Here is a 13,600-nt window from a genome sequence, read left to right as displayed (position 1 = left end):
CTTTAATGTAATTAGTACATCATAAGCAACCACTAATGGTGATGAATACAGGAGGGTAGAAGGGGTAACTGCAGACTGCAAGTAATTTATACTTGTTTCAACTAATTTATCCATCTATCAAACATTTCACAGTAACAAAATCCAGATAATTTCCATTTCCCCACCTCAGTATGTTGTCTGGTAAGAACTTAAAAGCGCTGTACAGACCACAATGCAGGCAGCAGCAAGGAAAAGAGGGCAGAGCAGGCTGCATTTAATAAAATGCACCATTCTTGCACAAATATACCTCCACTTGAATACAAAGAAAATCTGGTAATTGATCACATTATTAAGGAAGGCTACTTTCATGGAATTCAACATAATTTCCTGTGAGAGAATGTCTCTATTATTATCCAAAATCAATTTGTAGGTTTTAGCAGCAGTCTGCCAAGAAACTGGACTCCAGTTGGCCCAACTGCTGTAGCAGGTAAAAGGGAGGAAGGAAGGTTGGAAAGTTAAATTTTATTGAGCTCCTAATGTGTGCCTGGCATTGCGACAGGTGTTTTATATATCTTGTCTATTTGAAGGAAAGGAGCGAGTGAGGAAGTGGCAGTAAAGTTAAATTTCAACCCCATTTCTAATTTCAGTTGCTGATCCACTATCCGAATTATGTACACTCTCACTTCCTTTTCTCTTCTCTTACCCTTGGCCCCACTTAATCCCTCTCTGAATCCTGAGATTCACTTACAAGATTGTTAGAATTCTTGCTCTTTTGTTTGATAATTTTATAATTTGAGTTTGGGGAGGGAGTATAAGAAAACTTAAGTAAGAGCATGGGCCTTGGAGTCAGTGAGCTCTGAGCTATGGGTGAGTTAAATAATCATTCAATGTCCACATATGCCTTCTTCATAGGATTACTGCCAGGAGTAAATGACATAAAATATGTAAAGTACTTAACATGATGCTTGGCACACTGTAAGAACTCAGTAAGTGTTGGTTATGGCTATTACTATTATTAAAAAGAGAAACTGATGCATAAATAGTTACCATGAGTCACTTAAAACCTAAGTCAATTTCAGAGCAAAAACTGGAAACAAGATCCTCCAATCATCATTCTGTGTCATTTTTAATATTTTAGAATATTCCTGTGATGCAAAGATGTGCTTATATACTCTAATAATATTTAAATATCATCAATCCATACAGATTTTATTAGTCCACTTGAAGTCTTTTAAAGACTTTCATATTTAATAGACTTGAGAATCTTCGCTCCGCAAAGAGTTACTTTTAACAAATTTATTTTTCATTAGAGACTAATTTCTATCCTTTTAGAATTGACCAACTGTAAATATAGGTCCAACTATCCAACAGATACTATATTCGTTAAGGTCACACTGCAGATATGGAGGCAGCATGAACATGTGAAGAGCGAGAAGCTGCCTGTCTACTGAAGCAGCAGCTTTATCCCACTGCCCAAATCCTCATCGTAGGGGACAAAAAACTTCAGTCAGGACAATCACTTTGTATAGTTTCTAGTAATGAGAACTTACTCATCATCAAAACTGTCAGAGTGTGGAAAGGCTGTGTTGATTACCATCATTCTGCGTTATTATTAACTTTACACCCAACACGATTAAGTTTTCAAACTTTCATTAACTTTTATTCACTTAGATAATGAACTCATTGAAGAAACATCATAACTTTAATTATCAGTGTTCAGGAGTCTCTTCGAAATATCCCAGACTCCTCAGTTAATTCAAACCCAAAATTGAAATAATGTCTGCCTTAAGATTAGTCACTGAGAAAGATCAGACTTTTCACACTAGTCTTATCCTCAAAATACAGCCTTTTTTTTTTGTTTCTTTTATGACTAGAACATGCAAAACCAAATTTAGTTAAAAGGTATAGCAGGAAATAATTACTCACGCTTAAGAGTTAGTGAGCTATAAGTAGAATATTTACAAGAAAACCCATTTTTCTCAAATGAGGATTATTAATGAATAATCAATTATTTCAATTTCAACTTCATTAAAAAAAAGCCATACCCTTTATTTGGTAGTGATAGAACAAAGTGGACCAAATGAGACAAATAATAGTTCAAAATAAAAAAAAAATATGATGTTCATTTTCTATGTAAGATTAAGAAAAATTGCCCTGGAAAATCTACCATAGGCACATAATGTCACTGTCTTTCTCAGCCTAGAAAGGGATTCGTGAGGTTCATAGAACAAAAATTTTTATAAACTTATTTAGTTAAGTGCAATAGTTTTAAAACTTAAACTATGGTCCTCTTATGGGAAATGAAGAGTCAATTCAGCTATTAAAATTTTTTTAAAATCGACATTTAAAATAAACCAGTCTGCCAGACATTTTAATGAACAAACCAATGTTAAAGTAGATGAATGCACGTGTGCTGTTACAAAACATACGTATCGGGTAATCTGATAATTTGTAAAACGACACTTAAAAATTGTATCAATAAAAGGTTGAATTTGTATGCACTGTCACTTTAATTTCTATTCCAAAATCATCCCAGTTCATGGGATAATATTATTCTGCACTTCTCCATAAAGAAATGCACATCTAACCTCATCCACCACCAATATTTCCTCATGTTCTTTTAAACTATACCTTACATTCCTTCAGATAATTAAGAAAAATAGGCATTCAGTTATTTTTTAAAAGGCTATTCAATTATTTTGTACAGAAACAAGCATTTCATTTCATTGGTATTCTTTTAAAGCTTTAGCCAATCTTTATATTAGTTCCTCCCACTGACTTGTAAGGTAATTATACATACCACAGTCTGATGATTAACTTGAATCACTTCATCGCCAGCATGGATTTTCTTGCATCGATCTGCAGGTGACTAAATTTAACATAAAGGAAATGATAAAGAACATACGTTTTATCAGTCATTTCCTCTCTATGGAAACACTGTAGCAAGTCTAACTCTTTAAAATAGATAAAAAATTTATCATCTTCAAGACATTAAACTAATGAAAACAGCTACTAAAATTTAATATACTGTTTGTATTCTATGTGTAACTAGAGACAGAAAGTAGAAATGCAAAACAACATATAGATGTTTATGTTATAAAAGACCAATATGTTTTTGAGAGCATTAAGGGAAAATGTAATTGGTATTAATCTTTGCAAACTTTATACAGACAACCCTCTTGGGCTCTACCACACAACTGGTTTAAAAATATATTTCAAAACAATCTTTTAAATTTTTATCTTTTTCATTTAATACAAATATTCATATTAATATCAGCAAACAAATATTTTCAAGTACATGTTAATGATCAGCACCAAAGCTTAGCCAACCGATGATTAAATTGCTAATTTATTTCATCATTAATGTCATCAATCCTGAATAAATGAGAAAAGCAAATTAAAAGATGGACAGCCATTAGTGCAAAGTTGCATTACACAACATTCTTTCTCTAAATGTCTAATTACAAGAGTATCTTACTTCTTATGTTTCATAAAGCGTAATATATTGGCAAACAAAACCACACTAAATAAATTAAAATGCCAACATTTCTACAGGATGTAACAATATTATGATTTTTTTCTTTATTTCCCAAAGTGATTAAAAACAAAAACAAACAAGCAACATTCACAAGTTTTATGAGGTGTTTAGGAAACTAAAATGAGATTTAAGATAGAAATTTTATAATATTCTAGATATATATAATGAATTTAAAATATTATTCTTTATCTCCCCTCTAGTGACTACTGATTGACTATGCATATTATTACACATTTTAATAATATGCACACAGACTCTTGAATATACAAATTTGTTTTTACGAAAATTTTTTGTGCATTTTATGTGTGTTAATTTATCTATCAAATACAACTACAAATACTGCAATACTCTTCGTGAGTATCTACTGAAAGCTAAAGAAGAATGACATGTTGATGGAATCTGCAAACTAAAATGCTACTTTTAAGAATTGGAATAGGATTTACTTTAAAAGTGATTTCCAGTTCCTTTAGTTTTTATTCATTTCCAGTTTCCAAAACAAAGAAGTCTTGAAACAATATTAACCTCAATTCAGCACATTTAAAAATTCACAAAAAAATTATTTGCCATAGGCTAGAATCCAAGATTAGATGATATTCCAGGGAATTCCAGCTACTAAAGTAATAACACAAGCATACTGTTAAGAAGGTAGTTCAGCTAGGATGTGAACTCAACCCTTAGAATGGTGTACCAACAACAACAACAACAACAAAACCCCCAAGTATTTATTTCACAGCACCTACCACATCAGACAAGTACCATGTAACATTTCTGAAAAGTTTGTAAATAGAGCTGTAACTATAGAGTCAGCCCCTGAGCTATATGGCTCACAACTGATCTTTTTAAAGGAGAGTATGAAAAAAAAAAAAAAATCAAGCCAATGGCCCTAAGTCACGATGTAAAAGAAAATGACAATTGGTATATAAAATTCAAAGAAACTGAAACAACTTTTTACACAGGTAAGTAAAACAGGGAATAAGTCACAGAAAGTATAGACTTTCAGTGTTAAAAGGGATCCTAGCGATATTTTATCCAAACCTCTTCACTTTACATAGAAGAAAACACGTTAGTGAGCAGCTTTAAGACTTAACATGTATCTCCTAATGATAAATGACTAAGGGTACCAAAAATAGTAAAACGTTTTCAAGAAAAAAGAATTAAATGATGACCTGTTAATATATAGTTCTTATCTGAACTATTCACAAATCAATCTTTCTTTGGTCACTCATCCATTTATCAAATATTGAGTAATTAATATGAGAAAAATTAGTATGAGTTCAACTTTTTTTTTATAGATTCCAGACAGTATATAGAGAGATGTATTCATATCCATTCAAGATACAGTTAGTTCAAAATCACCATTTCCGTGATTCCTTCTCTGATTTCATTTGGCAGCATTTACTATTTTTTCCTTTGTCCATCTATGCAAATTTCACTACCTATTTACACAAATAAACCCCTATTTGTACTCCTTAGGGGCAGCAAGCCATTTTAATTAAAAAATTCTTTCAATACCTAGCCCTAACCCTGGAACACAGCAGACATGAAGCAGAGGTTTGTTAAATGAATGATCAGAGGAATGTACATATAAAAGAGAATGATCAATCAGTGACGAGAGTATAGTTTACAGTACCTCACTTCATTTAAAAATGTTAAATAATTGGCAATATGCATGTAACCAATATTCTTGATCCCATATAAGTCTCATATTTAATACCAAATGTGAAGCTAGTACATGAATCCAATGTAATACATATTATGTTTCACCCTTCACAAGAAACCAAGAGAAGCAGAGGGGGAAAAAAAATCAATAAATGATTAAAGCAAAATAGGTGAATTAGATGAAGAGAATGTCAACTTTTTAAAAAGAAAAGCTGGTAAAATGTTGAGATCAATAATAGCTCGAGAGTAACTGATTCCACCTCAGTCTTCTTTGAAGGAACACAGCATAAACATGTAATTTGTCAGAATTTCTAAAAGAAAAAATTCAAAGCACAGCACTTGCTTAAGAGAGTGGGGTAGAAATCTGGGACAACCAAATGCAAGAATAATGACTTAATATGAAATTCAAATCTATTATACGGATTCTGTTAATGTCTAACACAATCACTTCCCATTTTTGTAGCTCTTTATAGCATAGTCTTTCATATTTACTAGCTTATTTGATTTTCACAACAACCTAATGAGGTATATAGTGCAGATGATATATTATCTTCAATTTATAGTTGAGGAAATTAAAGCAATGAGAGGGCAAATGAGTGGCCAAAAAATTACACTGCCATTAAGATGCAGAATAGGTTATAGGGACTCTGACCCACTGCTTGCAGTGGTTCTCAAACTGAAGCATGTCTCAGAATCATCTGTTAAAACAGAATCTCTTATTAAGAAATAGGCTGATCTCCAGAGTTCTGATTCAGTAAGTCTGGGGTGGGGCATCTCTGAACACATTCCCAAGGGAGGCTGATGCTGCTGGTCCAGGTAGGGACCTTACTGTGAAAACACGTTGATCTATTTATCATGCTGCCACTCCACTGAATTAAGCTGAATTATACTTCAAGTATTCCAAAAGCCTAACTCATCTGATGTTTTTATCTTGTGTGAGTTAAGTTTCTTAACAGAACTAAACTATTTGACAGATGGAAGTATATTATTATAGATGTCACAATAACTTGTCATGAATCAGAAAATACTTAACAAAGATGAGTCTCTGCCTACAAACAGAAAACATCTGACTTACTTCAGGTAAACAGCTATTCTAAACTAACTAAAATGACTGAAATTCTCCCCAAACTAGTACTTACTACCTCAGTATGTCTTTTTAGTTTTATCTCCCAATCTGTTCATGTCCTCAGAAGTCAACCTCAATTATGTGAGATATACAAGTTGTTTAACAGTAAAAGGAAAAATACACACCAAAATTTGAAATGTTAGAATACTTACATTTTCTGTAGTTCCAGTAATTACATGGAGGCCATCATAAGTTGATTTAATATACATACCCTAAGAAAAAAGACAGCATCAGAAAAACAAGTGAAGCAAACTGAAATATTTTCAAGTTTATTGTAATTTCATTTACAAAAAAAATTGTCCTATCAAATTAAAATTGCCCCAGGGATGATTCCATGATCCAGTAAGGCTGTCTTTAAACTGGTAAGTTCCTACCTGAATGTTTGGTTTCTAAAGTTTGCCTAAAGAAGCCTGTACTCAGCTTAACCAAATACTCGATAAGTTGATAATTGCCTATGAAACTTATAAAATGCAGCATGGCAATTCAATATCCTGAAGAAAGAACACATCTCACTCCCCTCGAAATCCATACCATATGTTCTATGACAAAATGAAAGTTACAAAGGGAAATTCAAATACTGGGATGTTATTAGCTTATTATAATTGATAGATATTGCTCAATAAAAAGTAGGTTACTACAGAACCACTTTAACTGCTGGAGACAGAATAATGACAAAATACTGTTTATAAAAACCTTTTTTCTTCTGCTCTTTCGTGGTATCTTACATTTTCTATTTCTTATTGATAAAAGTTTTAATAATTACATCCAATCATCTCTATATCAATAATTAAGATGTAATGCATGGCAAATCTTCCTCCGAATAAAGAGGGTGAGATTCCATTTTCCATTTAAATAAAGCCCTTTTAGAAAAAGCTTTAAAGTTTAAAGATTATCCAGAAATCTTCAAACTGTGCAAGCTTTAAGAGCAAATGAAAGCTTTAAATTATGCATAGGGACAGGACCTTAAAAAAAAATCACAAGAAAATGTTCACATTTTGAATACTGAAATATTTTCATTTAAGTAAATCAGAAAAAAATAAATGATTCAGTGAAGGCCTTTTTTCCTTGTGTGAGGAGAATTCTGTTACTTTAAATTCTCTTTGGGGAAAAAAAATCAGAGTTTTACTTCAAAAGTGCTTTGCATTTCAAAATACTGATTTTAAAAATTAAAAAATACTAATTTTAACAAATGTGAAGTCTAAAGTATAAGGGACTTAACAATAACTAACAACAGCATTTCAGAAAAAGCATTCATTGAAGCAATTACGTAAAGTAGACAACTACTATGCTAATTTCCCATACCTTTATGTCAATTATAAATTTAGACACTTGAATGTACATGTGTTTTCGTTGAAAATAAGTAAGAAAAACAAGAAGCAGTAAATTCATAGTATGGAACTATTAAGAAGTCATTGGGTAGGTTTTAATTCTGAAAAGTCATTTCAATAATGTCATATGTCTAAGATGTTGGCATTAGTTCCAAAAATGGCCGAACCTGGGTCTCTAGTGTGAAACAAAATGAATGCAATTTTGAAAGATGTTCATTTATCTGTGAATTCTAGTTTCTTATATGAAAGTTCACCAGTTTATACAAAATACATAACTAATCTCAACAAAAGTACAAGTAGAATTAATTAAGAAATTGGCTAGTAGTTCTTGGCTATAAACATGTGGTAATATTCAACTATATACTGGTGACAACTATATAAAATAGTTTTGAGGTTAATATTTATCACATTATTTATTGGAAGATAATATAATGGTGCTACTATAGAACCTAGAAGAGGACAAGATCCTTGCAATCTTTTCCCCTACAGGAATTAACAAAATGACATCAAATTAATAAAGGATTTTCAAGTACATTTGTAAGAGCTAAACATTAAATTTTGTTTTAGTTGGTTTACATAGAAGGATTATGAGAGGATTAAGTGGAAAAGGCCAAAGAAAGAAGCAATATATATTGCTTGGACACACAAAACAATCATCACTCATCATTATTTATCACCATCATCACTAACATCTACTTGATAAAATGTGCTAGGGACAGTCATAAGTGTTTAACATTTATTTCACAGTAGTCTATGCGACATAAACTATCATTACCTCTGCCTTAGAAGTAAGGAAACTAAAGTACAGAGAGGCAGGGCAGTTGGCTCAAGGTGAAGCCAGGTTTCAAGACCAGGCAATCTCACTCCCGACCACACTCTCAACCACCAGGCTCCTAATTTACAGATTTATTGATAGTTAGGAAAGTTGTACACTTTCACTTTTCTTATTAGAACATATTTGGCAACTGTAGACATTGAGTCAAAACAGTCACTGTTTAACATCTATTCTAAAAAGACTAAGACCTCTCTAGCACACATACACTCTGTGTAATGTGAGAGTTCAAGATTTGCAGATACTAATATATATGCAATAGATAAACAACAAGTTCATACTGTATAGCACAGGGTACTATACTCAATATCTTGTAGTAACTTACGGTGAAAAAGAATATGAAAATGAATATAGCTATGTTCATGTATGACTGTAGCATTATGCTGTACACCAGAAATTGACACAACCCTGTAAACTGACCATACTTCAAATCTATCTATCTATCTATCTATCTACACACAAAAAAGAGTAACTGGATTCGATATTCTATAAATTTATTTTAATCACCCATTTTTTCTGACAACTCTAAGCAGAAGTTTATTATATTTGTCTCCACACTTCTTTCAACACTGCATTACTGATTATGAATTAAAGTGTTTGACAAGAGCTCTACATTGTTTCATAAATGATCAGGTCATAGAGAAAGTCTAGTAACCTAAGTAAGATAAATGTTTGGAAAAGACATTATAGTCATTGGGATAATAGGAAATCATGGAGATAATCTAGTTATAACTTAGGAAATAAAATTTGTATGTAATTATTGCACATACCAGGAACTTTAAGTGGCAATTGTAAGCTAAAGCAAGTATCTAATAGTTATAGGAAGAGGATTTCATCATTATTTATATATAATTAAATGTTATATAATTTATGTTTAATCTAATTTTTTTCAGATGGATAAAAATATAAATGCTTAAAGAAGGATCTTAGCTATGTATACAGAGTTCAATTCTAGCAACTTCAAAGTTATGAGCAATAAAATAGAAATAAAGCACATTTTTAAATGCCCCAGAGAATGAAGATATTTTGTTTTATGCAATATTTCTGTTTCTAACCTAAATAAACCATTTGTTGTAATTGCTTTTAATAATCAAGACTGACTTCTTCATCCTTCTCATCTCCCTCTTGCAGTACTAATGAGAAAAATGGCCAAAAGTCAGGCACCAAAAGAAAGTAAGAGAAGAAACAAGTTGCTTGAATGAATTTCAAATTAATCATCTTCTGAATAACGAACAGTCCACAGAAATACATCTCATCACCTGGTCGCCTCTGAGAAATGGTCAAACAGCAGGAGGACATGTAATTCAAATGGCTCTTTTTTCTGGCACTGAACAAATGTGGTCTTCCATTTCATCAAAATTTTCATTCTTCTTTCATTTTTTTTAAACCAATTAATTAATTCTGGAGCTGACTCGAACAGCTCCCTCTCTTTAGCTCAGCTTGCCAAAATAACATTTGCTTCACTGTTTCCAAAAGTCAGTTAACCATCCGGAGCCAAAGCAACCTCATAGTCAAGTCAATGGAATAAGGCATAATTGGAGATAGTCCAAGTGCCTAAAGAGCAGAAGAACTCTGAGGCAAAGAGGCTTCCCCAAGGATGACCCCCAAGCCCTTTCCTCTCTTTTCAACCCATCTCTTGGCTCTGATCTAGTTCTGATATGTTCCAGTAGCTCTCATTTTCCTTCCTTTAATTTTCTGCCAATTATTGCTGTTTAAAAGCATTTTAGACTAGTTTGATATGTTTTAACCATTACTAAGCATGTTTCCCATCATTCCTTATAATGCCCAGGACTCAAAAATAAGAAGTCCTAGGAGATAGGACTAATTAGGTAGAAAGCTGATGAACGATCTATCCAGCCTATTAGTGCAAGAACAAAACAGTTACTATTTACCTATGAGAGACATTCTGTTTTGAAACAGGCAGAAGAGCTTCTGCAGATGTTTTAAGCTGATTAAACTTCATTAAAGCTTGGTACTCTCCCACCTCTTTCTATTTCTTTCCTTCATTTAGACACTTCCTATGGCTAAGCACATGTTAAATGTTACCAAAATCCTCAAATCTATTTCAAATGTGACTGACGAAACTTACTTAAAAGTGGCTGGTTTTTACAATGATACCTTGAGTAAGTCACATAAAAATTCTACTTGGTCATCTCCTCTTTAAAATGAATCACAAGAAATAGTTTTATAATTAACTCTTTTTATTAATATTCAATATGCTAGGTTTTTCTTTCCCTCTCTTGGAAATACTTTCCCAATGAAGTGCTGACGATTGTTCTTTACAATGGATTTTTCTAAGTAGTTCCAGTTTTAAAGTAATCCCCCTAAACTTCTCATATGTCACATTACCAATTTCAAGTTTAAATGTGGGATAATGGAACAAGCTTTCATAAGATGTACCTCATTTAGATTTACCTGGATTTAAACCCTGCCTCTACTGTGTATTTACCTGTATGTCATACAGGGCAAATTGGTGAAGATGTGTAATTCCATTTTCTCATGTGCAAAATGAGAAAATTAATACCTACTCTATAGAGCTGTGAGGATGATACCTGGCAAATGGTAGGCACTTCCTTTCTTTTCTCTTGAAGCTCTTTCCCATACTAACTGAATCTGGTTCTTAGCATTTTAAGTTCATGACTATTCCAAAGAGCAGACTCGGATCTACTTCCCTGGAATTAAAAAAATAAAAGACCTGTCCAGGGTTATCCCTTCATTAAGAAAAACACCACCACCAAGACTTCATCCAGTCCGTTAATTAGCACTGTGTTGACTCACTTCACATGGTTATTTTTCCCCATGATTTCAGTGGCAATTAGAGGGAAAAAATCAGGCTCTTTTCTCAGAACAATACCATTCTTAGAACCACAAACTTATAGAGCTAGAGGAAACTATAGAGAGGAACTAGTCCACTCCTTCCTGCCCCCAAAATTCTGCAGATGAAATATCAAGGCCAAGGAGGTTAAATTTACTCCCTCACCTCCAGATCACACTCACAGCTATATTTTATGTAAGTGATTTGCATCCAGGTTTTCTGACTTCTATCTAGTCTAATATAATACATTAGTTCATAATTTCCCATTCTACAAATCATGCGTAGAGAGCTTTCTTTCCTTCAGAACTAATGAAAGGGTAGATATAGAAAGGAAAATCTTTAATAGGTGGAAAGATGTTTTAAATAAAACTGTACTTTGTAAAGTTAACAAAAAAAGAATACTAAGAATGTAAAATCATCATTATTACTTCAAGTAACTTTATAAATGTTAGAAATAAGATTTTAAAACTAATCAAAGTTAGATATAACACTTAGGTTACAATGACAACATACTTTGGCTATGTCTTAGATGCTGGTTTCCATCTTCCCAGGAAAACATGGATAAAAGCCACAAAAGCACGAAGAGCTATGGTTACCCAAAAGTAAGTTGCTACATATCAGGAGAAAAGTCACTCTATAGGACACATGGCTTTAAACTAAAAAAAATCACTGGTAATCAATGAAGGCTTTCCCCTCGGATACAGTTATATAGATATACATATACAACTGAAGAAGAAAACCCACGTAAGAATTTACCTGCTTAGAGAGCTTTAAGAATATATTATCTGAATTAAATTGTTAACACTAGTTTCCAAGATTGCTATTTCCTAAAATATCATTAATAGTATCCTTAGAAAATTCATCTATAAGGAGAAAGTAGAAACACCGTAGAACCAAACTAACATGTAACAGTTGTGTAGTAGGTAAGGTATTTTCTATCCATTTTCTTGGTTTTTTTGTTTCTCCCTCATTAATATTAATATTATATGCTTTCTTTTTAGAGGCTTATTAAAGAAAAAGTTCTCCCTTGGGTTAAATTTAGAACCAATGCAATTTTTAATCAGGTGAACAAAATACAGAAAATGATTATCTTTATTATTACATAATAAAAAATACATCTCATAGATGTTAGCCTTGTTTTGGCAATAGCCATCTGCTTACTCACCCTTAAAAGAAAGAATGGATGAGAGTTATAAAGAATATTGAGTTTGTTTAGCTTACACAACCTAAGGGAAGAGAGACCTAGTAAAATTGCAACAAATAAAAGCATAATAAACAAAACAACCATTTGCATGGGTAAGGTAACACTATGGTTCTTAATTTAAACTTCCTTTAAACCTAAGGAACTTTGGTAGGGGGTGAAAAATATAATTAAAGCGAATTTATTTATCAAAGTAAATAGGATAATTCAGAAATCACCATTTAAACTTCTCTTTCATTTATCTCTACAAAATTTCTTATAATGACTAACTCCCATTACCTTAATTCCTCTAGAAAAATATACCAAAACATTCAAACTTTATTAAAATTCATAGATTCCCATATTCGGGGGCTGTTCTGCCCAAATCATTAGCTGTTGAGGATGGAGGCTCTGATAAACATGGTATCTCTTACCAGCCCTTCACTTGGTTTGATGTTTGCCAGCTGAATCACTTCAAGGTGGGCAGACTGTGAAACCAGAGGATCTGAGGACAGGGATATGATGTGGTCACAGACTCCAGAAAGAGTTTTACACTGAAAACAACAAAAATTATGGTAAACACATGTTGTAAGTAGCATAAACATCACTTTTTATTATAACATTTTTTTACAAGGAAAAATAAAAGAAACAGTAGAAGACAGTAGTTGGCATTTTATTCTATACAATCTGTATTAAAAAGGTATTCAGGTTAAACAACACACCTATATTCTAAATTATGGATATAAGAACTATGCAGCAAAATATTCAAGGAAGTTATGGTTATGTTTTGTTTCCATTATTTGATTCATCTGACCTAAAATAAAATGATTGTTTCTAAACAATCTTAATAATCTGAGAACTTATTGATAACAACTACTGGATGGAAGTGAATTCAATAATTTAGAAAATGTTGATGGTTTTTACTTCATAATTAGAAAAGTCAAAAAGAAAATTCCAACCAAAGTCCAGGGAAGATGAATCTCCCAAATCTGCTTGGTGGACTCCTTCTACTTATTTGTCTACTTTTTCCTGCTCAAGGTTACCTTTATATAAAGTTTGCCCCCTCCTCCAGGCAAAGTCTGGCACTTCCTCAATCCTGCTTTCTTAGTATTCTAGGAACAGTCTAAAATTGCATGATAACTC

The 13,600-nt window shown here is 32.4% G+C and overlaps 1 protein-coding gene across 5 annotated transcripts in view; it reads right to left on the bottom strand.

The window, feature by feature from the left end:
• Nucleotides 1-13,600, bottom strand: part of CNKSR2 (connector enhancer of kinase suppressor of Ras 2) — a 242,166-nt gene that overhangs the window by 124,772 nt on the left and 103,794 nt on the right. For all 5 annotated transcript variants that reach the window (XM_074360056.1, XM_074360057.1, XM_074360058.1 and 2 more), the window contains exons 6-8: nt 12,892-13,011; nt 6,455-6,514; nt 2,780-2,848 (exon numbers count right to left, since the gene is read on the bottom strand). In XM_074360056.1, coding sequence (XP_074216157.1) covers nt 2,780-2,848; nt 6,455-6,514; nt 12,892-13,011 — 249 coding nt within the window. The remainder of the gene's footprint in view (nt 1-2,779; nt 2,849-6,454; nt 6,515-12,891; nt 13,012-13,600) is intronic.

This window comes from Camelus bactrianus, chromosome X (genome assembly GCF_048773025.1).
Source record: "Camelus bactrianus isolate YW-2024 breed Bactrian camel chromosome X, ASM4877302v1, whole genome shotgun sequence".
NCBI classification, from domain to species: domain Eukaryota; kingdom Metazoa; phylum Chordata; class Mammalia; order Artiodactyla; family Camelidae; genus Camelus; species Camelus bactrianus.
The sequence above is the reverse complement of the archived record's forward strand: the minus strand, read 5'-3'. Positions and strand labels throughout refer to the sequence as shown.